Consider the following 23,656-nt stretch of genomic DNA (forward strand, 5'->3'; position numbering starts at 1 on the left):
AATGATTCCAGCAGTTCCAGGGACGAGCTGAAACGTGAGACCCAGCCACCACTTGCACTTCTGTCAGCACTGCTTTGGCCTCCTTCTGCAACAGCACAGCTCGACACTGCAATTTCAGGGGTATCTACACATTTTTGGAGTTATTTGTTAGCTCCTTCTGGCAGTTATTCTTGGTTCTGCGTGGCTCTTGATTAAGCTGGTGTCTGAGCTCTACTGCTGACCTGCCTAGCACTCACCTCTGGCTGGGAGCCACACTGCTGACCAACGTCTAATCCCTTGTAATGCATGGCTGCCCTCCTGCTGAATGCAGCCCCAGGTACACCATGGGCCTGAAACACTCTGTGCCCAGGAAATCCTGTAGCAGTCTCCAACACAATCAGGAAGGATGAGTTCTTACACAGTCCCTCGTAAGAGATGTTCACAGGAATCAAACAGTGCCCCATTTCTTCAGTGATATCGGCATGGCTTCCAGAGGGCACAGCCAGGGAAGGTGTTGAACCTGGTCATCAGCCTCCTCCACCCGAAGCCTGTGCCTTGTTCCCAGCTCCCGCAGCTCCCCGTCATCACCATGTGTTTGAACACATGATGAACTGACTCAAGCTGCCAATCCAACAAACAACAAACCTCACAAAACAGCTATTTGTCACTTTTCAGACCACCATCGAGATGGCTCAGCACTGCTTCCAGTCAAGGGGAGGCTACTGCAATTAGCCACTTTTTGGGGACTCTAACCTTTCCATCCTTCATCACACCATGTTGTGTGCGCAGCCCCATCACAATAGCATTGCTGACTTGATTTGAGTACTTTCACTTCATCTGTTTTGTCCTGTGCTGAGCCCTGCAATCACGACGTCAGCTGATAGCACTGGCTGTGCTGCCACAAGCACTCACACAACAGCTTTGGCTTGTGTGGCCCAGCTGCCTGCCTTGCAGGAGATGAAAGATACCATGGCCTTATATACAACAGCAGGGACAATAAAGCACCATGTATTGCAAAAAGCAAGGTCATTCACAGAAAACAAGGATACTTAGTTACAGCTGCAGAGCAGTTTCTCACAAACATGATTCTTCTAGCTACATGTAGAAGCTAGAGGCAGTTTACTTGCATACCCAAGCTAACACGAGCCTCCATGAGCAGACATTGGACTCCTGCTGCACACCAGCACCTGCAGAAGCTGCCTGCAGCCACGTCCCACTCCATGGGCTTGGCTGCTTGGTCCCCTGGTTGGCTCTTCTCTTCCCTATCTTCTGTTCCATTGCTTGGGTCCCCATCACACCTGAACCCACAGACCTGACACTGCATTACCTGCCCAAAGGACTGCCAGCTCCCCTTGCCAGTGCAAATGCAAGCTCTGTTTCAAAGCAGATTTTCATCCCAACGTCCTGCCTGCTGGCAGAGCTGCTGCTGGCTTTGGAGTCCCACCTACGACAACAGGGAGGCTTTTCAGCCCCGCTGCTCTGCTCTCCTTAGGCTGGAGAGCAAACAACTCCTACCAGCCTGCTGAGGATCCTGCTGGGGATGTCAGCTGCTGAGAGTGCTGGGTTTTCACACTACCTCATCCTAATAAGTCACCCCAAACACCACTTTCAGGCTTTCCCATCTGTGTTCCCCAGGCACAACAGTGTATTTTATACGCTGCCGTCACACCACCTTATGCTTGCTGTAATTCTCATGTGTTACTAAACTACTCGCACTACAGGTGATTCAGCAAGGCAGCAAGACTGGAAGCCTGCCAACAGCCATTGAGAAACAGCTTGAAATACATCCCAAAGGACAGGAATAAAAAACCTCTCCACACACCTCAATGCTCAGCCTTCTCCGATTTGCTTTGAAGCAGGTGTCCAAGGAAGGACAACCCAACAAGTTTGATATGCTCTGGAGCAGTGACCGCAGGCTGCCTGTCATTGGGAGCAGGAGCTTACATCCCATTGTCTTCACAGGATGGAACCCAGACACTCACAGCATGGAGACTGGATTTGGAGAGCCACGCTTTATGAGCACCTCACCCCTTTCATCTATAAGCTGCAGCCCCTGGGAAACACACAGCTTGTCCTGATGGAAAATTCTAGACATCTTCCTTCAGAGCAAAAGCTGCACGAGCCTTCAAATCATCATTACTCTCAAGGACAGGAACGCTACCAGGCTTGACATTCGGAGGATGACATTCCCCCAAAGCACACCTCAGCAGGCAAAGCAAAAAGAAGCCCAGGTCTGCATTAAGAATCACAAAGCTTTAAAGGAAACCTCCCACTGGCAACACAACAGAAAGCACACATCGACTTCTGAGAGGATGGGAAAGAAAGGTGGGTGGGATAGAGAGCTGCCCTGTGAGCCCCCAGCAATACTAAATGCTTTTGTTTTCAGGTGTGCCCATGTGGAAGAGCAAGATGTTTCTCTAGGCCCTGACATCCCTCAACTAGAGAAGAAAAAAGAGCAGATATATTTAGAGGGCACTCACTGTAGGCTCATGAGCTTCACTCCCCAAAGCACAGCAGGTAAGGAAGCATTCAGCTTAGGTGAATTCTCTGTGTGCTCACCCTCCACACAGGCAACTCGTTATGAATGCAGTGCAAAATCAGCAGAAGCAGCAAACCTTTGTGTTCCAGGCTGTAGATGTTCAGACAGCACGTTAAAACCATCGTCAGGAGATCTATGATTGGCAGTGGCTGTACACACACAGCTTTAAGGCTTCCTGAAAAGCTCTTTTAGCCAGTCACAGCCAACCTCTTACACACTCCCAGGACTAAAGAACTCCCCACTACCTTGTTTCTCCTGCTCACTTTACTACCTGGTTCCTACCAGCTGCCCCATGATACCACCCGCAGACCTATTCAGTGAGCACTTTGTTTGGAAGCTGCTTCTCCCAGACACAACAAGTCCATGCACAAGAACAAGGTCACCAGGCATAAAGCAGACTCCCTCTCTCATTACCTGTTTTATCAAATCCCAAACAGAAAGGATGAAATATAGGGAGTCACAGGATAGCACACTTTATACAGTTACAAAATGGCTTTAGACTTGGTCAGAAAAAAACGACTTCCCTCAGACCTGAAATTCAAAGGCCTTTTGCAGTGCAAGCACTTCCAAAGTGTTCCTGCCAAAGGGGGTTATTTGGTCCTTGTTCTTGTCTTTTGTGTGTGTGTGAGCGCACCTATTTCAGTTATATTCTGAAGAGCAACAGATGCTGTGTGGAAAACACATCACACATCTTGCAGGAAGAGTTACTATTGCAAAACAAGGGAAGAAATTGTTTGAAAGCCTCCTTTCAGGCAGTGTGAGATGAGCTCTCGACTCCAGAAAGGAGCTATTTCTCTTTCTGTGGCTTCGTTTTATACAGCTAGCCAAGAACCAAGAGCTGGGGCACTTTACGGTAGTACTAAAAACCCTTATGTGATCACCAGATTTTCGTCCCCCAAAGCATTTTATTTATTTAAGATTCCTTTTCTCAGCATTTGTTCTACCTGCTGCTGCTAAGAGACTCCATCAGCCTCCACCCTATTGCTTGGCCAGAGATATCACAACAGACATCAATTAATCTACATTACTGACAACCCGGGCTCCTCCTAGAGCTCCGTCAGCAGCGTTTGCTCTGCACTGAACTGCATTGATTTCTGCATTGGAAGGGAATTTAATTCTAAAACCTCACACGCTTTATTGTACCATCACATAACTACTGCTGGCAAAACAACACATTAACGCCACGTTTCCCATTACGACCTCTCATAGCACTGCCAGCTATTGTGAGGAAGATGCTCACAGACATGGCTCCATCTGGACAGCTGAGCCTGTAACCACCCCAGGAGTGGACAACACTGAATGCTCCTCAACTCAACTGAGAGTCTGTTTGGCTTGAAATCACAACAGCTGCACTCACAGAATCATACGGGTTGGAAAGCACCTCTGGAAATCATCAAGTCCAACCTCCTGCTAAGGCAGGTTCACTACAGGAGGTTACATAGAAGAGTGTCCAGGACGGTCACTCATGCAGCTTCTCTCACTGTTTACTAGAACAGATGGCTTGATCAAAGCTATCCTAGACTTTAAACCTTGATCTACTTAGGGATGCCTTCTTCCAAAGAGTTCCAACACCCCGTACATCCCACAGCCAGCTCTCCTTGAAAAGTCATTTGCATTCACAGTATTAGGAAAAAAAAAAAAAAAAAAAGTAGGTTGTAATTAAGCAGAGTTATTAATCTATTGTCACTGGGGACCCCAAGCCTGTTCATATTCATGTCAACAGGAGTGCTGGCACTGCCAATGAGGATGGGCCACAAGTACCTCACCATGTTTCAGAAGAGGAAACAGGATCTTCCAAGGGCCAGCATCTAACTGCTGTCTTCTGTGGGTAGATGCTGGCTGCTTCTGTCATCCCATTCCCAATAACTTTGGCTTTTCTGCATCTCACCCATTCAGCGATGCTCCCCTGCCATGGGTACATGCTACCAGCATCTACAGCTCTGTCCTTTCCAGATCTCACGGGTCTGTTGACTACAGAGAAGAGAAATAATCACGGCCGCAGTAAGCAGAAGTGCTCTTTGGAATATGTTTTTCAAGATTCTTCTTCTCAAGAGGATAAAACCATCGGGATCTACTTAAAAACTCCCAATGTCTCCCCAAAAGCCACTTAGATCTGTGAAGAATCACTCAGGTCTCAACAAGAGAGGCCAGCACCTCGAGGCCAGCAGTTCTCACACTCCTTAGACGAACTCTGGGTGCAAAGCCCCACACCTCCCAGTTCTTCCAGACAGCAGTCAATCCACAGAGAGCTTTGGTGGCATCCTTCACAGACACCTCATCCCTGCCTGCAGGGGTACAAAACCAAGACTTCTAATTGGGGTCCGGCGGTGTCAGGATTAAAGGATGGCGGTAATTGGATTGCTTGCTGTATTCACAATCAATAATAAGGTTAAGAGATTTCCTTTCTCTCCTCTTGGCTGAGCTGTGAACAGGCAGAAACTACAAGGCAGGCAATGGAGGTGTTAAAGCCCTCCCCCCGCCTGCCTAAGAGCAGTGCTTAGGGCTGCTTGCTCTGCCTCACACAGAGCTGAAGCTTCTCACCCCACTCTGTGTGCAGGGAGCGAGCGTGCTTTGCAGCACAAAGAATGAATGAAACCGGGTGCCTTGGAACCATTCTCCCATCACTCTGCATCCGTTCACATTAAATACCCACACAGATGCATCACTGGGGAAGAAAAAAAAAGATCCACTCCAATTCTGCTTAAACTACTGCTAGGCATGAAACAGCTCAGCCTGAAAATACAACGCTCCCACCCACCCCCTTTCCTGCAGTTCTATCAACTCCTTGCAGGCTGCCTTCTCCCTTTCTTCAGCTTCAGATAAGTTCTGGATGCCCCATCCCTGCAGGTGCTCAAGGCCAGCAGTCATAGCTTTCAGTATGTGAGGTTAAGACTCATTTGCCCTTATTGACGACACCCAAACATTTGGGGATTGGAAAGTAAAAAATAAATAAGAAGGAAAATTAATTGAGAGCAAAGCAGATCAAACCCTGCTGCCCTGCCACGTGCACAGGAGAGCTGCAGTGACATAACTGTGTCCCCCAGGCTCTGCTACCGCAAGGCTGCACCGCTTGTACAGAAGGAAGTAATTTAGAGTTAAGATCTTCAGGCAGAGAAAGGAAATTTAATCCCTGTTCTCCACTACTTCTTAGCTGTTGGATGAATCACTTCACCTCTGCTTCCCCTTTGCTGTGCAGAACCAGAGCCTGGAGCACAGCCCCTACGGAGCAGGCAGCACTTCATTACAGCACATCAGGCAGCATCCACCACACCAGGGCATGGGGCTGAGCCGCAGCCTCCCGGCACCTCCTGTCACACAGGCTGATTTCCAGATAATAAGCACATTGTCAGGAGGCATCTCCTGAGGAAGGCCTGCGATGTGCCCAGACAGCCCTGTCCCAGAGCACACCACATGCAGCACACTGCCATTAGCCTCTCTCATGCTCCAATGCACGCTGCGCAGATATTAATTGCCCCTACCACGAACAATGTCTTTCCTCTTCACAAATGGAGCTTCAAATCTCAGCAGCAAGTCCACACAGTGCTCCCAAACCTTCCACCAGATACATGTATCCAAGCCTCACTTCAGCGTCCAACTGCAAGGTCACGCTCCATTTCAAATAAGTAACTTGGTTAACTAAAAGCACACGACAAAATCCACTGCTGCTGCATGAAGCATTCGGAAGAGCTCACTGAACAACCAGGCTGCATGTAGCAGCAACTTTCCCATTGTTTCCTTATGGGCAACAAAAAGGGACATTGCTTCCAACCTCCATCTGTTTGGCTGGGGTCTACCCAAACACAGGCTCAGGACAGACAGAAAAAACAAAGTTTGGTGCATGTGCTCAAGATGCAGCAACAAGTGCAGTGCAACTAAGGCAGAAGTGTAACAGGGAAAAGCCTGAAACTCACTGGCAGATAAAGAAAACCTCAGGAGCAATGAAATGAATATAGCTGTATAAATCAGGTGGGGAAAGAAAACACAACAGACTACTAGGAGATAGCTAAAGGATTGCAGGAAAACCACAGAACAAATGAAAGGGAGCTATTATAAAAACTTATCAGTGATGTACACCTAAAAACACTGATCTAAATAATATGGATTCAGAGACACTGATTGAAACTCTACTGAAAATCAGACAGCAGAATAAATAGGGAGGCATTTTGGATGAATGTGATCGGTGCTGGAGAAGAGCCCCAAGCTGTTGATTGTGGCCATGCATGGCACCTACACTGGTATAAGGGCCAATCTTGTCTGTGACTGAAGCATCCACTTCTGCAGTTAGGATGCGTGGCTCCAGGTGAAGGTAGGCATGTGGGAGGGGTCTTGGTTGGCCACATATCCCCTTGGACATCCCTGGTGGCCCTTAAGATAACACTCAGATATCCCAGAGCTCCTCACACTTGCCCATGGCTCCTCCAATGTCCTCACATCCCCCCTTGGATGTCCCACTGTCCCCATATCTTCTGGGATGTCCCTGAAGCCTCTCAGATGTCCAAGTCCTGGGACATCCAGTGGCCCTTGGGACAGCCTCCTGTCTCCTTGGATGCCCCCAGCGTGGTACTGAGGGATGTGGTTTAGCAGAATCCCACGTTGGGTGAGACCAGAAGATGGGAGGAAAACTCCTGAGAGATGACAATAGGCAGCAAATCATCACAGCCATTGCGCTGCAACAGGCCTGCAAGCAAACGCCATGTAATTTTGGGCTGTGTGCACAGGGAATGAATCACACTGCAGAGCAGGGAGCGGGCTCCAGAAGCACGGCTGTGATGTGTGGAGGTACCTGAAAGGCTGCGCCTCCCCTTCATCTCATCCACTGCCAGTAAGGCAGGAAAAAACATGGAGAAAACAGCTTTGATGCAGTTCAAAAAGCTCCCCCATCACCTGGGGTGCTGAAAGATAAGAACTTGAGGTGCTCAGACAGCAGCACTGCTGGGACGATATCAAACACGGGATGGTTTTCACCTCTGGCTCTTTTGGGGAAATGACTTGTCAAGTTGACAGCAGACACGTGTTCCATCTAATCCAGCACCATCCCACACCGTGCAGGAACACAGCAAAGCACCCCACAGCTCTCAGGGAGAAAGGGGATCTGCATCTGGGAGGAGGGTGTGTATTTGTGATCACCAGCAGCTACACAATAACTGCATACGCCAGAGGAAGCGGAACGAGCGCTCGGTGCCTACCAGCACAATAGGAACACAACGCGACGTATGCGATGAGCAACCAGATAACAGAGCTAACGCAGCCTGGTCAATGAAACCCCAGCGAGCAGAGCTGGAAGGCAGCACAGCAGGTACTTCAAACAACACGAAGCCTTCAGGAAAGACGAGATTATTATTCTGAAAGGAGCACGCATCCCCCCCCATCAATCATCCTGGCAGGGGATGCTCGTCCCAGGCTCCACTAATGAGCAGGAAGATGGAATAGCAGGCAGCAGCCCAATTAGCATACGCTCAGCCTGGAAGCACAGCACAGAGGAGAAATCCCAAGCGTGCCCAGTGACGGACAAGGCACAGGCAGCGACAGACACTGGACAGCATTTCAGACATATTTGCAGGCTGGCAGCCAAAGCCACGATATTAAGAATAATAAGCAATCAGACGGCCAGTTAGAACATTTTATTTTCTATATGGGACTAAGAGGAAATCATAATTCAAACACGGCAAACAGCACCAGTTACAAGAGGCTGCTTCCCTGGCCTCTCCCAAGCTCTCCCTGCCTGGAGCTGCATCGTGCTGCCGTGGCATCCTGGTGCCTTTGTATGGAGTGATCCGGAACCACTTAACGCTCCCAGGGGTGCAGCTTACCCAGACTGCAGCTTTCCCCGAGGTTGGAAGTTCACCATGAAAATCCTCAGCTTACCCAGGAAACTGACCAAGAACTTCACAGGCAAATGCTTGTTGTTCCAACTGGAGTGAGATGGTTCCCTACAGGAACACTGGGGCTAGCAGTGAGGCTTTTGTGCTTTGGGCAAAGAGAAGCCAGTGGCTGCATGCACACAAAACACACCCACCTTCCATGGCAGGGCGTCCAGCAGGACCTCAGAGCCATGCAAGTGAGCACACGTGGCTCTTCTAACTATCCAAGCACACTGTGGGGTGGCAGCAAGGCTGGCTGGGTTGAATTCATACAGTGAACCAAGCTAGGAGGTATTTCAGAGTAAATGTAACATATCTGTGCACTCCTAGCAGCATTCACAGCACAGTCAGCACAGGTAGAATCTGCCTTTGCAATCTGAGCTCGACAACACTAATGCATTAGTCAAAACAAGCCTTGTAGCTCTTACCTCCGATTAGGAACGCGATGACTTATCACTGAAACAACAACCACATCACACTGAACACAACAGCTGTGTCATGGAAAAGGAGTAAGAACTAACTCCAACTGCCGGTCTTATCTTGTTTCCTAATTCCCCAGGAACGTACGGGCTCTCAGATATTAAAAGGGGTAAAAGGAGGAGCGGTGCTAACCGTGGAAATGAAACACCTAGAATGGAGCCCAGCAATAGCAACAACTTATATCCAGCCTAGAAAAACAGCAAAGCACATCACGCAGCATGAAAATCAGCACAAAGTTCTCCCTTGCCTAGAATACATGCAAGGCTGGGAAAAATCAAGGCTACTCATGCATAACAGACAGAAAAGCCCAAGGGAGAAGGATTATTACCCTTGAATGGATATTGTTTTGCTACCACTACCACTCCCAAAGCACAGTACGGACCAGAGATTGTGCTGGGCAATGGGACGGCACAGTCGTGTTTCTGCTTGGAAGGACATCATATCAAAACTAATGCATTACACAAGCAGACCAGAGAGTGAAAACATTGGTGAGCCATCAGTGAGCGTGGCACACAGAGCCAGCATTAACCCAGCTCAGATGTGGGGCTGGGGCTGTCTTTTGTTCTACAGCCACCCACACAGAAGGGTGCTCCTCACACCTCGTTCCCTGGACCCTTCCCCATCCTCTTAACCCTCCTCTGGACCCACACCACCGAGTGCTGCATTTTGCCGTTCCAGAGCTGTCACTCCAACAGAACTTACAGAAGTTTCCTCCAAACTAGCGCCGACAGCTGCTCCTCACAGCAACCAAGACACCCTTAGGAGCAATGCCTGTGAAGAGGGATGCTTCACAGCCACATCCAGCCTGGCCTTGAATGCCTCCAGGGATGGGGCATCCACAGCATCCATGAGCAACCTATTCCAGTTGACAACTGGATCCCCCCAGGGGCAGCTCCTTCCAGCTTCCACGCCATGGACACAGCCCTTCTACTCACCCACCAGCACCCCCCACCCATAACCCACTACAAAACACAGTCCCACTGTTCCCAGCGATTCCTCTCTCCCAGCACGGCTCTTCCTCCCTCCAGCCCTGTTAACACCGCGCGTCCACGTGCTCCAACTCCCCGCTCCATCCTGCAACTCCGCGCTGCTGGCAGCCGACCTGCTGCTCATCGCGCCCTGCCCACGGGCACACGGTGCCTCGCCGCCTCCCGCTCCGTGTCCGCGGCACAACGGCCCGGCGCTCCGCCGACACGTGCGGCAAACCGTGCGGCGGCACGGCTCCATAGGGAGCACCCCCGGCTCCTCGCGACGAAGCCCGTCGGTCCCGGAGCCGTCCCCGCCCAGCGCTGCCGCTCTCACACCCCACGGCAACCGTGACTCGTTCCCCCTTTGTGCGGCGCGGAATACGCCCCTCGCAGACATCGCACCCGGATGGATCCCAGGCTCTTCTCCCCCCGCCCCTCGGCGCGAGGCTCCGTGACGGAGCGGCCCTCGGTGCCGCCGATCCGCTCGGCCTGTCCCCGCGGCCTGCCACGGCTGCCCGGCTCCGGGGCCCCGATGTGGGGGCCGTCTCCGGAGCCCCCGCCCCGCACCCGGCGGGCTCGGCCCCGCTCACCTGGGCACGCAGCTGGGGCTGGAGCCGTCGATCTCCCAGGTGGCGAACAGGTTCATAGGCACGGGCACCGGCCCGGGGCCGGCCACCGCCATCGCGGCTGCCGCGGCCGCCGCCGTCGCCCCGCCGCCCACCGCCGGGGGCCCCGCGGCCGGGCCCGAGCCCAACGCGCCGACCGCCGCCGCCATCCCGCTGCCAACGGAGGCGCTGGGGCCCGACCCCTCAGCACCGGCCTCCGCCTCGGCGCGCGCCCGCGGAGCGGGGCGGGACAAGGCGGCCCCGCGGAGCCAACCGGAGAGCCGCAGGGCGGTGGCGGCGGGCCCGCGGCCAATCAGAGCGCGGCAGGAGGGGCGCGGCCTTGCGGCGGGAGGACGGCCAATGGGAGAGGGGGAAAGGGAGAGGCCCGGGGAGGGAGCTTCGGCGAGCAGCGGCCAATCGGAACGGCGAGGGGGGAGGCCGCGGCGGGCGATAGCCAATGGAAAGGAGAAAGGACTCGGCGCCTGGGGAGAGTTCGGCCAATGGGAACGGCGCTGGTGGGGGGGCGTGGCCTCGAGCCCTTTAACGCGCAGCAGCCGCTCTTCCCGAGTCTGAGTGCGCGGGCACGACGAGGGGCGCGGCCGGGGGCGGGGATGGCGGGGCGATGGGGCCTGCTGGGCCTGGGTCTGTGTGGGGAGAGCAGCCAACGCACCCTCTGCTTTGGCATCCCAGCACCCGGCTACAAACGCGCCTCTGGAAATCAGAAGGAAATAACCCACTTTCTCCTTTTTCACACCCCGCTCCCACCCTTGACGCCTTACGAGGTTCAGATGCAGCAGGACAGTCCCTGTCAAAGCGCCGTGCCCTCAGCTGGAAGAGCAGCTCAGCCCGCATCGTGCTCTGGGCATGGGGGGCACGGGCTGCCCTGGCTGCTCAGCGCGGCTCCGAGGGGCGGCTGAGTGCTGCGTGGTTCCGCACTGACACCCAGTGGCTGTAGCACAGCAGCCCTCCTCCTTGCATCAGCCGCCGGGCCGGGGACGGTGCCACAGCAGCAGGGCTTGGCCTGGGGGTCCCTGTTCTGGGCCCTCCAAACCTGCAGGAGCTCCATGATGCATGTGCTGAAGCCTCAGGCCTCCATTTGCAAAACTGATTTTAGCTGAGCCCGCTGGAACTGCGCGCATTACCCGTGCCCACACAGAGGTGTTGCAGCAGCTGCTACAGCTCCACACCTTGGGTTTGCCATTGCTTTGTTTTCCATCCTTTCCCCTGAGCTGCTGCCAGCAGGATTAGCAGCACACACTCTATGTTTGAATCTAATGCTTTGCAATAGGCACTATTGTCTCCGAGGTTGAGCTCACACCCAGAGGACCTTATCACCATTGCTTCTATACTCTGTTTTCCTCCTCTCAGCTGTTACCAGGGTGGGTATTGTGGTCATTTGCCTTCCTAAAGCATGCCCATCACTTCCAGCTTTTGCCCTACAGCCGGGCCATGGGGGCCATGAGGCTTTTAAAGCAGCTGAAGCTCTCAGTGCAGCCTCTACCTGCAGCTCCTTGCTGGCAATCTTTCCCCCCTTTCTGCTTCTTCAAGGATGCTCAGTGTAACAGGTGGATTTCAATGGAGAGCCATCTGCTTGGGATCCCCGCTGTACCCTTCTTCGCTTCCTTCCTGTTTTGTCTCTGATCACAGCCACATCCACATGCAATCCGTGGCACTCAGCTCCAGCATCGGGTTTTAGCGAAGCACGCACATCTCTGCTCTTGCTCTGGTTGCTTATTTTCATGTGCCTCGTTAAAGCAGCTCTTTACTGCTTCCCACGCGAACACTGTCACCTCCTGTCCTAGCTTCTAGTGAAGGCTCAGGGGCTTTATGATTGCGGCCCAGAGATGAATCATCTTGTCCACAGCTCCACTGCTTGAAAACTGCCATCTCTCGGTGCCTCCAAGGCTGGAGACCCTTCAAGGGTCTGCCCTGATCCCAATGCAGGGAAGATGTGGACTTTGCTTTTGCACTGGCTTCCCATTCTCTCGCATCACTCTATCAACTAAGTTGGAAGGGACCCACGAGGATCATCGAGCCCAATCCCTGGTCCCACTCAGCACCCCGAACCCCCAGTGGCTGAAAGCAGAGCCTGATACCGCATCGGGGCTGTGCCCACTGCCTTGGGCAGCCTGTGCCATGCCCACCGCCCTCTGGGGCACAGCCTTTCCCTAACAGGTCGTGGCCGCGTCTTCCATAGGCTTCTGGACGCCTATTTACAACGAGCGCTGCCAAGGCGGAGTGGAAATGTACTGGGAAGCCTTCCCCGGAGAGCGCGGACCTCCGTCAATCACGACCAAGCGGGGGCTCGCCCCATCCGCTGGCACGGAGCTGACCCCGGCACGAGCGCATCCTCCTGTCTCCTCGCTCGGCTGCCGTTCCGTTCCGTTCCGTTCCGTGCCGTTCCGTTCCGTTCCGTTCCGTTCCGTTCCGTTCCGTTCCGTGCCGTGCCGTGCCGTGCCGCCGAGGCGGGGGCCGCCGCAGTCCCCGCCCGCCCGGCCGGGAGGGGCCAAACGTCGTCGCCGCCGCAGAGACGCCGCCGGGCGATGCCGCGCCGGGCCCGGGGCCGTCAGCGGGGACCCTCCGCCGCGCAGCCCCGAGGAGCCGCCCGAGGTAAGCGCGGCCCCGTCGGGGAGCTCCGGGCCGCCGTTCCGCGGCTCCGCGCCGAGCGCTCCCTTCCCCGGCGTGCGGGCACCGCGCCGCGGGTCCCCGGGCGATGCTGCGGGCGGACGGCGAGAGACGGACGCGGAGCCCCGCCGCCTCGCCCCGGCCGTCGTCCCTGCGGCCCGCCTCGCGGCCCGGCTCGGAGCAGCTGCCCTCCTCGTCGCCTCTCTCCTGCTGCCGCCCGTCCGTCCGCACGGCCGAAGGCTCGGGACATGCGGGATTCGGGGCGTTCTCGTGCCCGGGCACCCCCAGGTAACGCCGGTAGGCGCGGCGCGCGGTGTCGGTGCGGCCGGGAATCCCAACCCGCGGCGGGCAGAGAGAGCCCCCGAGCGGCCCCAGCGTCGGGAGCCGGCTCGACACCGCGCGGCGAGCGGGAGAGCTTCGGCCTCTATCGCAGCCGGGGGGCTGGCTCCCCTCCAGAGCAGCTGCCGAGCCGTGCCAGGCTGGGCCCCAGCTCCCAGCTCGCTCCAGCTCTGGCAGCAGCTGCCCGCAGCTGTGCTGGGCCGGGAGGGAGCCCGACAGCACCCGTGTCATCTGAAGCACAGGGCTGCTCGTGGGGCTTTGCGCTGAGCCCAGGCTGGAAAGCCGAGCATCAAGCTGAAATCCAGGAGCTCTCACAGAGCTCCTCGCATCCCAGAGCTGCTTTTCTTTGCTCTGTTGCATCCTGCCAGGGAACAGCAAGCAAAGCTCTTGTGGATCACAAGGCTAAAAGAAACTGAAGATGTTGGGCAGATCTTTTCCCTCCCACCCCCCAGGACGGCCATGCTGGAAATCATCTCTCTCCTACTGCTGTGCATGAAAATAAAGGAGATGAAAAAGGCAGGGAGCCTGTCTTGCTATACTGTGGAATGGCTTGGGATAAAAGCATAAACATGGCCTTGAGTGCCTTGCAGGGAAGAACAGAGCCAGTGCCACTATCTGGGAATGGCCATGGAATTAAGGCACGTGCCCTTCATGATAGCAGTAATTAGCTAATTCAGTGAGCAACTAGAAGAGGCAGTAGCATCCCAAGTATTCAGAGGCCATCCAGCCTGCCCCATGGTTCCCCTACATGCAGCCTAGGAGCAGAGGTTCCTGCACTGCAGGGGGAAGCAGCTTGTTTGCTCGGTTACCTGCTCTGAGTTGAAGGTCTCACACCTTTCCCTAGAAGGATGTTCTGTAGGGACAGAGCCTGGCCAGAACCCATCAGATAAGCTAGGAGGAGAGTGTGTGACCACACACCACCCTTCTTTTGACCATCTACGGTGAGGAGACAGGATAAGAGTAGGGATGGGGAAGCCCAGCAACTCCCTGATGGTCCTGCCTGTTCCTCTGTGCAGAATGGTTCCCCCGCCACCTGTCAGCAAGCCCCACGTGTGCCTCTCGACTGTACTCATCATGAGCAGCCTCATCCTCATGGATGCCTACCTGGTGGAGCAGAGCCAGGGCTCCAGGAAGCTGGGCATCTGCGTCATGGTGGCAGTGGGCGACGTGTGCTTCTTGCTGGTGCTCCGCTATGTGGCCATCTGGGTTGGGGCAGAGGTAAAGACAGCCAAGCGAGGTTATGCCATGATCCTTTGGTTCCTCTATGTCTTCGTTCTGGAGATCAAGGTTTACTTTGTCTACCAGAACTATAAAGCTGATCGGAACAGCCTAGATCTCATGGCTCGCAAAGCGCTGACCTTGCTGCTCTCCATCTGCATCCCAGCCCTCTATGTGCTGCTGGTGGCCACAGAACACATGGAGTACGTCAGGACATTCAAGAAGAAAGAAGATCTTCGCAACCGCCTCTTCTGGGTCATTGTGGACATGCTGGATGTGCTGGACATTCAGGCCAACCTGTGGGAGCCCCAGAAGAAGGGGCTGCCACTCTGGGCTGAGGGCATCATGTTCTTCTACTGCTACATCTTGCTCCTGGTCCTGCCTTGTGTGTCCCTGTGCGAGATCAGCATGCAGGGGATTGGCATTATGCCTCACCGCATGATGCTGTACCCCATGCTGAGCATGCTCACTGTCAACATCACCACCATCTTCATCCGAGGCAGCAACATGCTCTTCTTCAGGGACTCCCGGGTCTCCAGCATCTTCATGGGCAAGAACATGCTGGCCATCGGGCTGAAGGTCTGCATGTTTGTGCAGTACCAGCGGCACAGGCACCACGCACCGCCGGGGCCGGGCCCTGCCCCACAGCATAGCTGCCAGCCCCAGCCCTCCCCAGGGATGCAGAAGTCTCGGGATCAGCCTGCCTGCCCTGAAGAGCTGGCACAGGACAACACGTGATGTGCCGGTGGCAACCACAGCCTGGGCACTGCCACGCTTGGTCATCCCCACAAGACAACAGGAGGGTCGCTGAGCCCCCTGCCTCTGGACAGCAGGGACTGACCCTGTCTCCTTCCTCCTTGGGCAAGGCTGCTCCATTCCCCAGGGGCAACACTGCGATGGGGCAGCCAAGCAGTGCAGGACCACAGCCCTCCAGCTCAAGCCAGGGGCTGAGCAGAGACGTCACCTGCTCCACCTCAGTGTCTTGCCCCAGCCAGGTGCCCATCCTGGTGGGAGCGAGGATCTGGCTTCCCCCACCTCTCATCCCTCTCAAACAGCCGCAGGCTCGGTGGGGGCTTGAAGAGGGTAACTGACCTTTTTCGTATCTCCCTCTTTGCAATAAAGGGCCTGAGCTCTCATTGTGTCTGTGTTTCCTGTCCTAGCGTGCCCTGATGCCCAGCTGCAGAGCACTTCTTTGGGGGGAAGTAGGGGATCTCATTGGGTGGCCACCCCCACCCACTAATAGCACCCCAGGTCACCACTGATGCCTAGTAGCTGCGCTCCTTGGGGAAGCCCACATGAGGTCCCCCCCAGCCTGCCTGTGGGGCACCAGACCTGGCAGACAGCCTGCCGGGACATTAGAAACACAAGCTAAATAACCTAATGCAGTCCTCCAGTGACATGGGAAAGAGAAGCTTCACCAGCTGTAGACACAGAGGCATCCCTCACCAGCCAGTGCTGTCACACTGGAGCCTGCCCCAAGGCCCAACCCAGTGCTGGTTGTGCTCAGGCCATGCCCTAGGGCTTGCTCCTTGGACAGGAGAAAGCCAGGAGCAGACAGGAAAAGACAGGTCAGATTTACTCTTCACCTTCAGTATGCTGGACAATTAGTTTGTGTTGCAGCTAAGAAGTCTTCTGTTCTGGCACTGCATTAGGATTGCTCCTTGCTGGGCAGGATCTACCAGCAACAGAGGATGGGGACACACAGACCTGGCAGCCCCTTGGCAAGGCCTTGGCAGCAGTGGCTCCCATGTGAGCCCAGGACAAAGCCCTTCTTACCAAATTGTCCCTATGCACCTTTACAAGAGGAGATTTATTCAGTTTGGGATAAAAAACCCAGTGTAAATCAGCAAGTTAATGCCACAAAGGGGCCATGATAGCCTTAAGCTTTGGCACCGTCACACTGCTTCCAAGGAAACTCTCCTCTGAAGGCATAAGGATGCACCAGGCTTTGCTTCCCAAGTGCCAAGGTCAGGAGAGGAAGAAGGGGGCAGGCTCAGCACAAAGCAGTGAGCCACATGCAAGCTAAAGGCAGCTGAGGATTTCCATGATGTCCCTAACCAAGCTAGCAAATCCTGTTTCTGCTGCCTTTGCCCACACTAAAATCTGTTACCAACGCAGAGCTCTCATCACCCACAGGAACTGCAGCAGAGGCAGATGCTTCAGTAACACCCTCAGCCAGGCATGACGGAGTTGCTCATCTTCTATTTTCTCTGCTTCACACAATCTTTTCCCAGGCCTCACACACCAGCTGCCACCTGCAGCAGTGGAGCTATGTGCAGGTTTGACAGGTCAGCAACGTGCCCTGCTGACCGAGGTCTGGCTCATGGCACCTGCATCACATCAACATCACTTCTGCACTGGCACAGCCACTGAAGTCGAGCCACTAGGAACGAGGAGAAATAAGAGTTGGTGGTCAGCTGTAATGCCAGAGAAGCACAACCTGTAAGTTCAAACTGCAGCAAACACCTTCACTTAGAACAGCACCGACACTGGGAGTAAAGCAAAGCAGGTGTTTATTTTATCAGCGTCACCTAGAAACACCAGCAGCCCTTTAAAGAACAGGCTGAGATGGGGGCAGCCCTGCTGGAGGGAACCTGAGCACAGTCAGCTGCACTCCCTGGCTGTGAGGGAGGCCTGCCACACCATGGGCAGGTGCAGCCCCAGAGGGGGATGCTAATCTCTCTCATTTTCTCAGCCCTGGGCAAACTACATTTGGACACTCGCCCCAGCTGGGCGCTGACGTTGGTTCTCTGGGCTCATTCCAGTCAAGGGTGCAAAAGCTGCCAGGGGCTGGAGAACTGTGCTGGGAGGTGAGAGCTTTTACTCAGTCCTGGGAAGTGAAGGCTTCAAAGAGACCTAGGAGCACCTCTTCCTGCTCACCTCCAGACCTTCTGCAAGGTTTTTAACAAGACAGAGGCACTTCATTGAGAACAAGACAGCAATTACAATCTGAAACCAGGCAAGATTCCTGGAGGAAAAAGGAGTTTCACCTTTAGAACTTGAAGCAGTGGAACAAGGGTCCAGAACAGTAGTGCTATCTGTCCCTGTACATTTGCAGGCCCATATGAAGCAAGCTATGAGCATCCCAGTTTGAATGCAGTGCTGGCCTTGCTCTGAACAGACTGGATCGCTGCTCTCCCACCCGATACCCTTTTCATTGGGACCCAGTGAGACATGGAGATGAGCCAGCAGTGCAGGGCACAGCCTGGGCTCTCCTAGCTGCAGGAAGAGCAGGTGCAAGAACAAATCAATCAGCACCTCATGCACCTGCATGACAGACTTGTCACCACCCAGACATGATGTAAAACACAAGTGCAGGGGTCTCTTCAGCTACTGAAAGCACATTTCTTTCCTGTTCAGACTTTGCTGCCTAACAGCATCACTGTACAATGGAAGGCAGAAAGTGAGAAGAGAGGCTGCCATCTTCCAGGCCTGGCTAGTGTGAATCCCAGCGCCAACACCACCTTTGCAGGTAACGGCATGTCTGTGCAGCAGTCACAAGTTCTTCTGTGATGGCAAACGGCGCTTATCTTTGACAGCATTCCTCTTCCTTTTCTTGTTCAGGAAGCTCTCCAGCTTTCCACTCCTCTTTAGCTCCACATACTTCTCTGCTAGCTCCAATTTACGCTTCTCAGCTGTGAAGGAGAGAGGAGCAAGGTTTTAGATCCAAGCCTGAATTATCTCTCTACACCTCGCTTCCTCCTGCTGGGCTCCAGGCCTGACTTGTCACTTAAGTGCCAGCACCACAATCCCTCCCCACAGCTCCAAGCTATTACGGACAGCTCATTTCCAGAGCTTGCAGTGCTGTCAGCGATACCCTCCTCCAGGTCTTCCTGCAACATGTTCACACCGTGTACTTACACTTCTTTAAGAAGAAGGGTTTCTTTCCCTGCTTGGCCAGCTCCCGTTGTTGTCTCTTCAAAGTCAGCTCCCGTTCCCTCCGTTTTTGCTGTTTTTTCTGTGCCTGTTCTTGCTGTGTCTGTACAGAATGGATGGCCCATGTCAGCAAGTGTGACCTCAGGTCACACATCCTCTCTATCAGTGCACTGCCTATCAGAGGGGATGCCGCACCAAACTCACCATGCGGTTCAGGAGCTGCTGCAGTTTCTCCTTCTGCTCTACATCCCGGCATTTTTTCAGCTGCCTCTGAACCATCTGGAGAAGAGAGCAGAAAGCTGTGTCACTGCCTACCTGCTCTGCTGCAAAAGGCTCCTGTGGGGGCCTCCCCTGCCAAGCAAGTTTCTTCTGGCCAAGGACAGGCACAAGGCATTACCTCCTTCTCCTGCTTCTTGATGGTATCCAGGAAGCTGTACGTCTTCATAAATATTTCAGGATTATACTCTCCAGACAGGTCATCAAATCGAGGGTCTCTGTGGACCTGAAGGCAGAGGAAGCGTCAGAGCCATGATTACTCTGAATCCTGCTTATTCTCAAATGACCAAGTTAAGGTCAGAGCAGTAGCCTCTCCTGTCCCCCATCTCCTGCTCTCCCCAGAGCCAAGCTATAATCACCCACCCAGCAGGCTGCTAGCAATACCTATCCTCCATGAACAGCCTTCGCCACCTTCCGCAGCACCATCATCACATCTGTGCCCCTCAGCATCACTAAACAGTCAGTGCCTGAAGTGGGGGAGGAAGAGCACTCACCTTCTTTGTAACAGGGACAACCTGTCTCAGAAAAGGCATGGGTTTCTTGGCAGACATCTCCACAGGTCTGAAAGAGGGAAAAAACATACTTGTAAGAAGCAGAGGGCAGAAAGAGACCCAGACTAATATCTCAGGTCACACAAACCCTCTGAAGAACATTAACGCACAGTGCGAAAACACCAGATTTCACAGAGGCTGTAGGTATCAAAAGCCAGATGTGGCCACTATAACCAACTCACCTATAAATGTGTAACTAAATTAATCTTACAGAAAATATCTTCATGCTTTAATCTAGTTCCAAAGCATCAAAACCTCACTGTGTCAAATGAAAACCTACCACTATACAGTGGTATCAAGTGAATAATTATTCCTCGGTCTTCATGTTTTCATACATCATGTAATGATCCTCTTCTGTTCCTAGCCCAGCTCATGCACTCTAAATACACTGAGAGGCCAGACCAAAGGTGGGAATTTCTCACTGACCTGGGTAGTCACAAGAGCAAGCCAGTTCTACCATGATCGAGACCATGAGGCGAGGAGCACAAACAACCTTGCAACAATAAGGAAGTCTTCCCAATCCCACTTAAAGCAACGTTCAGCTTATTTTCACATCTTCTCATGAGGCTACACCCCTGTGCAATGCTCGAGTCAGCTTTACAAACCACTACTGAAAGCAGCTGAGCTCACAGGGATTTCCCTGCAGTGCTTTCTTAAGAAGTTCAAGGAGAAAAACAGCATCTGGGATTTGCAGTGGTGCAGTGCTTAAAGGATTAGGGAAATTAAGTAATAAAAGCAAAGTCATGCAAGCGGTGTAGCAGAAATAGAGAGTACACAAAATCCCCCAGACTACTGGGTAGAAGGTAAAGTAGAAACATTATTCTGGTCAACTGTTTAAAGCAGAGGAAGGATGAATTCAGAAATAGGTGAGGTAATGCCAGGGTAACAGAGGAAACCTGTTTGAATTCTTTGGATACAGCTCTGAGGACTAAAAACTGCTACGTACTGCAAATAAAGGGTAATAGTTTGACAGATGTTAACAGAGGAGGCCCGTGGAAGACTGCTAAAATCAGCTAGGTTCTGTTACACTGAATTTGTATTACAGACACCATATTAACAGCACCTGCAGAGTACATAAACTGAGCACTGAGAATGGGACAGAGACTGCGACTGCAAGTACTACAGAGGGGAAAGAAAGGAGCATCAACAGAGGGGATGACAGCAAAAGGATGAATGAGATTGCAGACAATCAGCTGAACCTGCAACCGCAGCTATGGCAGCTGGGGCAGAAAACACTGAGAAGCCACAAGAGGTTCAAAAACCAGGAAGGTACAAGTAAAAGGCTATTTATCACAGCTTGAAGGAGAAACTCACTGTGCTCCTGGGTTAAAAGCAACTGAATGCAAAGACTACACGGGAACCGAGTAGTGCTTTAAGTACCAGATGAGTGCAGACAGCTGTGGATCTGGGCACGGCAGAGCACTGGGAGCTCAGGAACACTGACAGATCAGTCCCAGATAACACACAGCAATGAAGGGCACTGCGGTACAGCACAACAGATGAGACCCACGCCAGCTTTACCCCTTTTTGTTCAGCCGCTGTTTGACGGGGGCTTTGCCAGGCTTTGCTGCTTTCTCCCCATTGCTCGGCTGCCGGCTCGCTCGCGTTCCGCTCTCACTCTGCATCTGCAGCCGTTCTTCCAACGACAGCTCAGCTTCATCTGGAGGGCAGAGCATCGCACACGGATCGCACGGCGCTGACTGGAGGCACTTCCAGCCCCCAGAGCATGAGACAAGAGTCCCCCCCTCCCTCCGCCCAGCAGCCCCAGCCCTGTCCCCCCGTCCGGACGCGACAGGCCCGGTCTCACCTCCCGTTCCCGTCCCCATCTCCTCCCGTCCCGTCCCTTCGCTCCCCACGCCGCCCCTCGCTCCCTCCCGCATCATGGCCGCGCCCAGGAGAACCCACACGAGCGGCGCACGCGCAGTCAGACAGCAGGGAGCACACAACGGCCGTTTATTGGTGGAGGAGCGGCGCGCCGTGCGCATGCGCAACGTGCGATGCGGAAGCTTCCAGCGCTTCTCCCAGCAGACAGGCCAGAGCCAGCGCCGCGTCCGGCTGCGCCGGGCCGTGGGAGCGGGGCGCTGTGCCGGGCCGGGCCCCGCTGTGTGCGGCGGGCGGTGACAGGCTGTCGGCCAGGGCGCGGAGCTGAGCGGCCAGCAGGCTCAGCCCCTCTGCCGGCGGGGAGGCGGCGGGCGGCGGTGCTGGGACCGGGCAGAGCGGCGGCGGGCTGTGCTGCCGGGCGCGCATGTAGGCCGCCTCCTCCTCCCTGTGGTGCGGGACGCGGCGGTGAGGGGAGGCCCGCGGGGAGCGGGAGCCGCCGGCCTCCTCCCTCCTCCCTCCTCCCTGAGCCCTCACCTGAGGCTGCGGCTGGTGCAGGTGATACAGCGGCCCCCACGCTGCGCCGACACGCAGAGCCAGGCCCAGGTGCGGTCCCTGCGGAGCACGCGCAGCACGACGGGCCCTGCCGTGGCCCCGGCACCCAGCGCTGCGGGGAAACGGCGGTGTCAGTGTGCGGCGGGGCACGGCTGGACCCGCTGCTGGAGCAGGGCTCGATGGCCCCAATGCAGCTGCAGCCCCGGTGAGACAGAAGCTGCAAGCGGTGGAGTCAGGTCTGCGGCCTCTCACAAAGGCTGGGGCTCAATGGGGCTTTTCTGCTAGTAACCCCTGAGCTAGCAAACCCATGTGGTCAGTGTATGGGGCATAGACCTTCTGCTTCATTCTTTTTACAGGAAACAGGACTCCATTTACTTTGGTTTGGCTGTGCTAGGCAGACAGGTTTCAGATGTAGCCAAACTAGAGGAAGATGCAGGTGAATGTGGGTGTAATACTCACCCACAGCCCTGTGCTGAACAGCTGCTATATCAGCATCTTCGGGATGCAGGAGGCTGTACCATGACTGGCCAATCAGTTCCTCCCTGAGGTAGCCGAGGTGGTAGATGGCACTGGGGAGGACAAGAGGAATGGAGTCCAGCCTGCATCCCACACCCAACCTCTGTGAAGGAAGATGATGCTGGCTGTCCTGGACAACCAGCTGGCAGCCTCACCTCTCTGTGACATCCATAAACCTCATGTCTAGGGCATGTGTGCTCTGAAACAGGTTGTCTTGAGAACCGGTCTCATGAACTGCATCCAGCTTTGCAACCGGTGTGCAGAGGGCCAGGAAGGCTGTGGTGGAGGGGGAGGCCGGCCAGCGTGGGACCATGAAGTGCCCGCGTACTGCTACAGCTCGACTCCCCCCGTGCTGCAGCCGGAAGGCCTTGGATGTGCGCATCTCGCTGACAAAGGTGATTTCTGCAGAGAGGATTAGCGACTCCTCAGCGCCCTCACTGGCAACCTGCAGGTTGTGCCCTCAGCCATAGAGGGTCAGAGCAGGGCTGCACCTATGATACCCCAGCCTGGGGACCACAGTGAGCACACTGCACTCTTGTTCTCTACAGCCTTACCCCTGCCTGGCTGCTCCTGGGCGAGGAGGAGCTTCTTGTGCACCTCTTCCCATGCTCGCCCATCCAAGATGTCAAAGATGGTGTCCCCGTGGGCAAGAAGCTCCACCTGATAGAAGGAGCTGTCATGTCAGGTCCCCAGCACACCATAACCTCGGAACCCTCTGACACCATGCGAGGGCCTCACAGTGACAGTGTGCTGTGCACACTGAGCACAGGGAAACAACGACTGCAAATTCACATTGGCCAGTCCTTACCATGGAGAGACCCAAGAACTGAGAGACGTTCTCAGAGATGTAGACCAGCTTGCCACCAGCTGAGAGCACAAGCAGAAACCCCGGCAGCAAGGAGAGCAACTCCGCAGCAAGGACCGGTCCTGAGGGAGGAGCTGAGGCTGCAGGGGGAGCGCAGTGTGAAGCACTGTCTTGAAAGGGGACGGGAGCAGTGCCTCGTGCAGAGCAGTGCTGCAGCCACGGGAAAGGGACTGTAATGCCCACAGGTACCTGGAGGAAAGAGCTGAGCCCCCCGAAGCTGGAGGCACACCAGGGCCATGGTGTGGAGGTAGGAGAGCCGCTCCTTCTCCTGCGTGGAGATGGGCAGCAGGGAGCGCAGTGCGTGCAGCTCCGCGTTGATCTGATCCCGACGAGCCTTGGAGGCGCTCTTGGTTGACCTGCAAAGCCAACTGTTTGGGGAGCCCTGCCCGGGGAAAGGGACAGCGTTCCCCATCTCCTGCTATGGGAACACTGGCCCCCAGTATGGCTTGGTGCCCCACACATGGTCTCTCAGGAATAGCAATCCTTTGGTGGATGCAGACAGAGGTGCATGTGGCTGCCCAGCAGGAGACGCTGCTGGTGTTTGCAGCCCTGTGCAAACAGGAGTCAGCTGAGTGACATGACCTC

General features: G+C 54.7%; 3 protein-coding genes across 7 annotated transcripts in view; 1 reads left to right on the top strand and 2 right to left on the bottom strand.

Annotated features, from left to right (window-relative positions):
• The window catches only part of LOC107310720 (phosphofurin acidic cluster sorting protein 2-like), a 35,280-nt gene extending 23,996 nt beyond the window's left edge, over positions 1-11,284 (bottom strand). Inside the window, exons 1-2 of the mRNA XM_015856604.1 lie at positions 11,198-11,284; positions 10,418-10,914 (exon numbers count right to left, since the gene is read on the bottom strand). Coding sequence (XP_015712090.1) covers positions 10,418-10,914; positions 11,198-11,284 — 584 coding nt within the window. The remainder of the gene's footprint in view (positions 1-10,417; positions 10,915-11,197) is intronic.
• A 126-nt stretch (positions 11,285-11,410) lies between these two features.
• On the top strand, positions 11,411-15,750 carry LOC107310746 (transmembrane protein 121-like). Of its 5 annotated transcripts, none has more exons than XM_015856675.2 (3): positions 11,411-13,345; positions 14,413-14,614; positions 14,781-15,750. In XM_015856675.2, exons 1-3 carry the CDS (start codon positions 12,677-12,679, stop codon positions 15,350-15,352), a joined length of 1,443 nt encoding a protein of 480 aa, XP_015712161.1. In that variant the 5' UTR covers positions 11,411-12,676; the 3' UTR covers positions 15,353-15,750. The 5 variants fall into 5 exon arrangements, with proteins under 5 accessions (XP_015712161.1, XP_015712164.1, XP_015712166.1 ...); XM_015856678.2 differs by having other exon boundaries at positions 11,449-13,042; XM_015856679.1 differs by having other exon boundaries at positions 12,957-13,345; positions 14,702-15,750.
• Positions 15,751-17,110: 1,360 nt separating this feature from the next.
• On the bottom strand, positions 17,111-21,223 carry RRP36 (ribosomal RNA processing 36). Its single transcript, XM_015856700.1, has 7 exons — positions 21,125-21,223; positions 20,839-20,977; positions 19,261-19,327; positions 18,888-18,992; positions 18,695-18,769; positions 18,476-18,593; positions 17,111-18,249 (listed from the first exon to the last, which is right to left on the bottom strand). Exons 1-7 carry the CDS (start codon positions 21,198-21,200, stop codon positions 18,110-18,112), a joined length of 720 nt encoding a protein of 239 aa, XP_015712186.1. The 5' UTR covers positions 21,201-21,223; the 3' UTR covers positions 17,111-18,109.
• Between the last annotated feature and the right edge of the window lie 2,433 nt (positions 21,224-23,656).

The sequence above is a fragment of the Coturnix japonica genome, chromosome 3 (assembly GCF_001577835.2).
Source record: "Coturnix japonica isolate 7356 chromosome 3, Coturnix japonica 2.1, whole genome shotgun sequence".
In the NCBI taxonomy this organism is placed as follows: domain Eukaryota; kingdom Metazoa; phylum Chordata; class Aves; order Galliformes; family Phasianidae; genus Coturnix; species Coturnix japonica.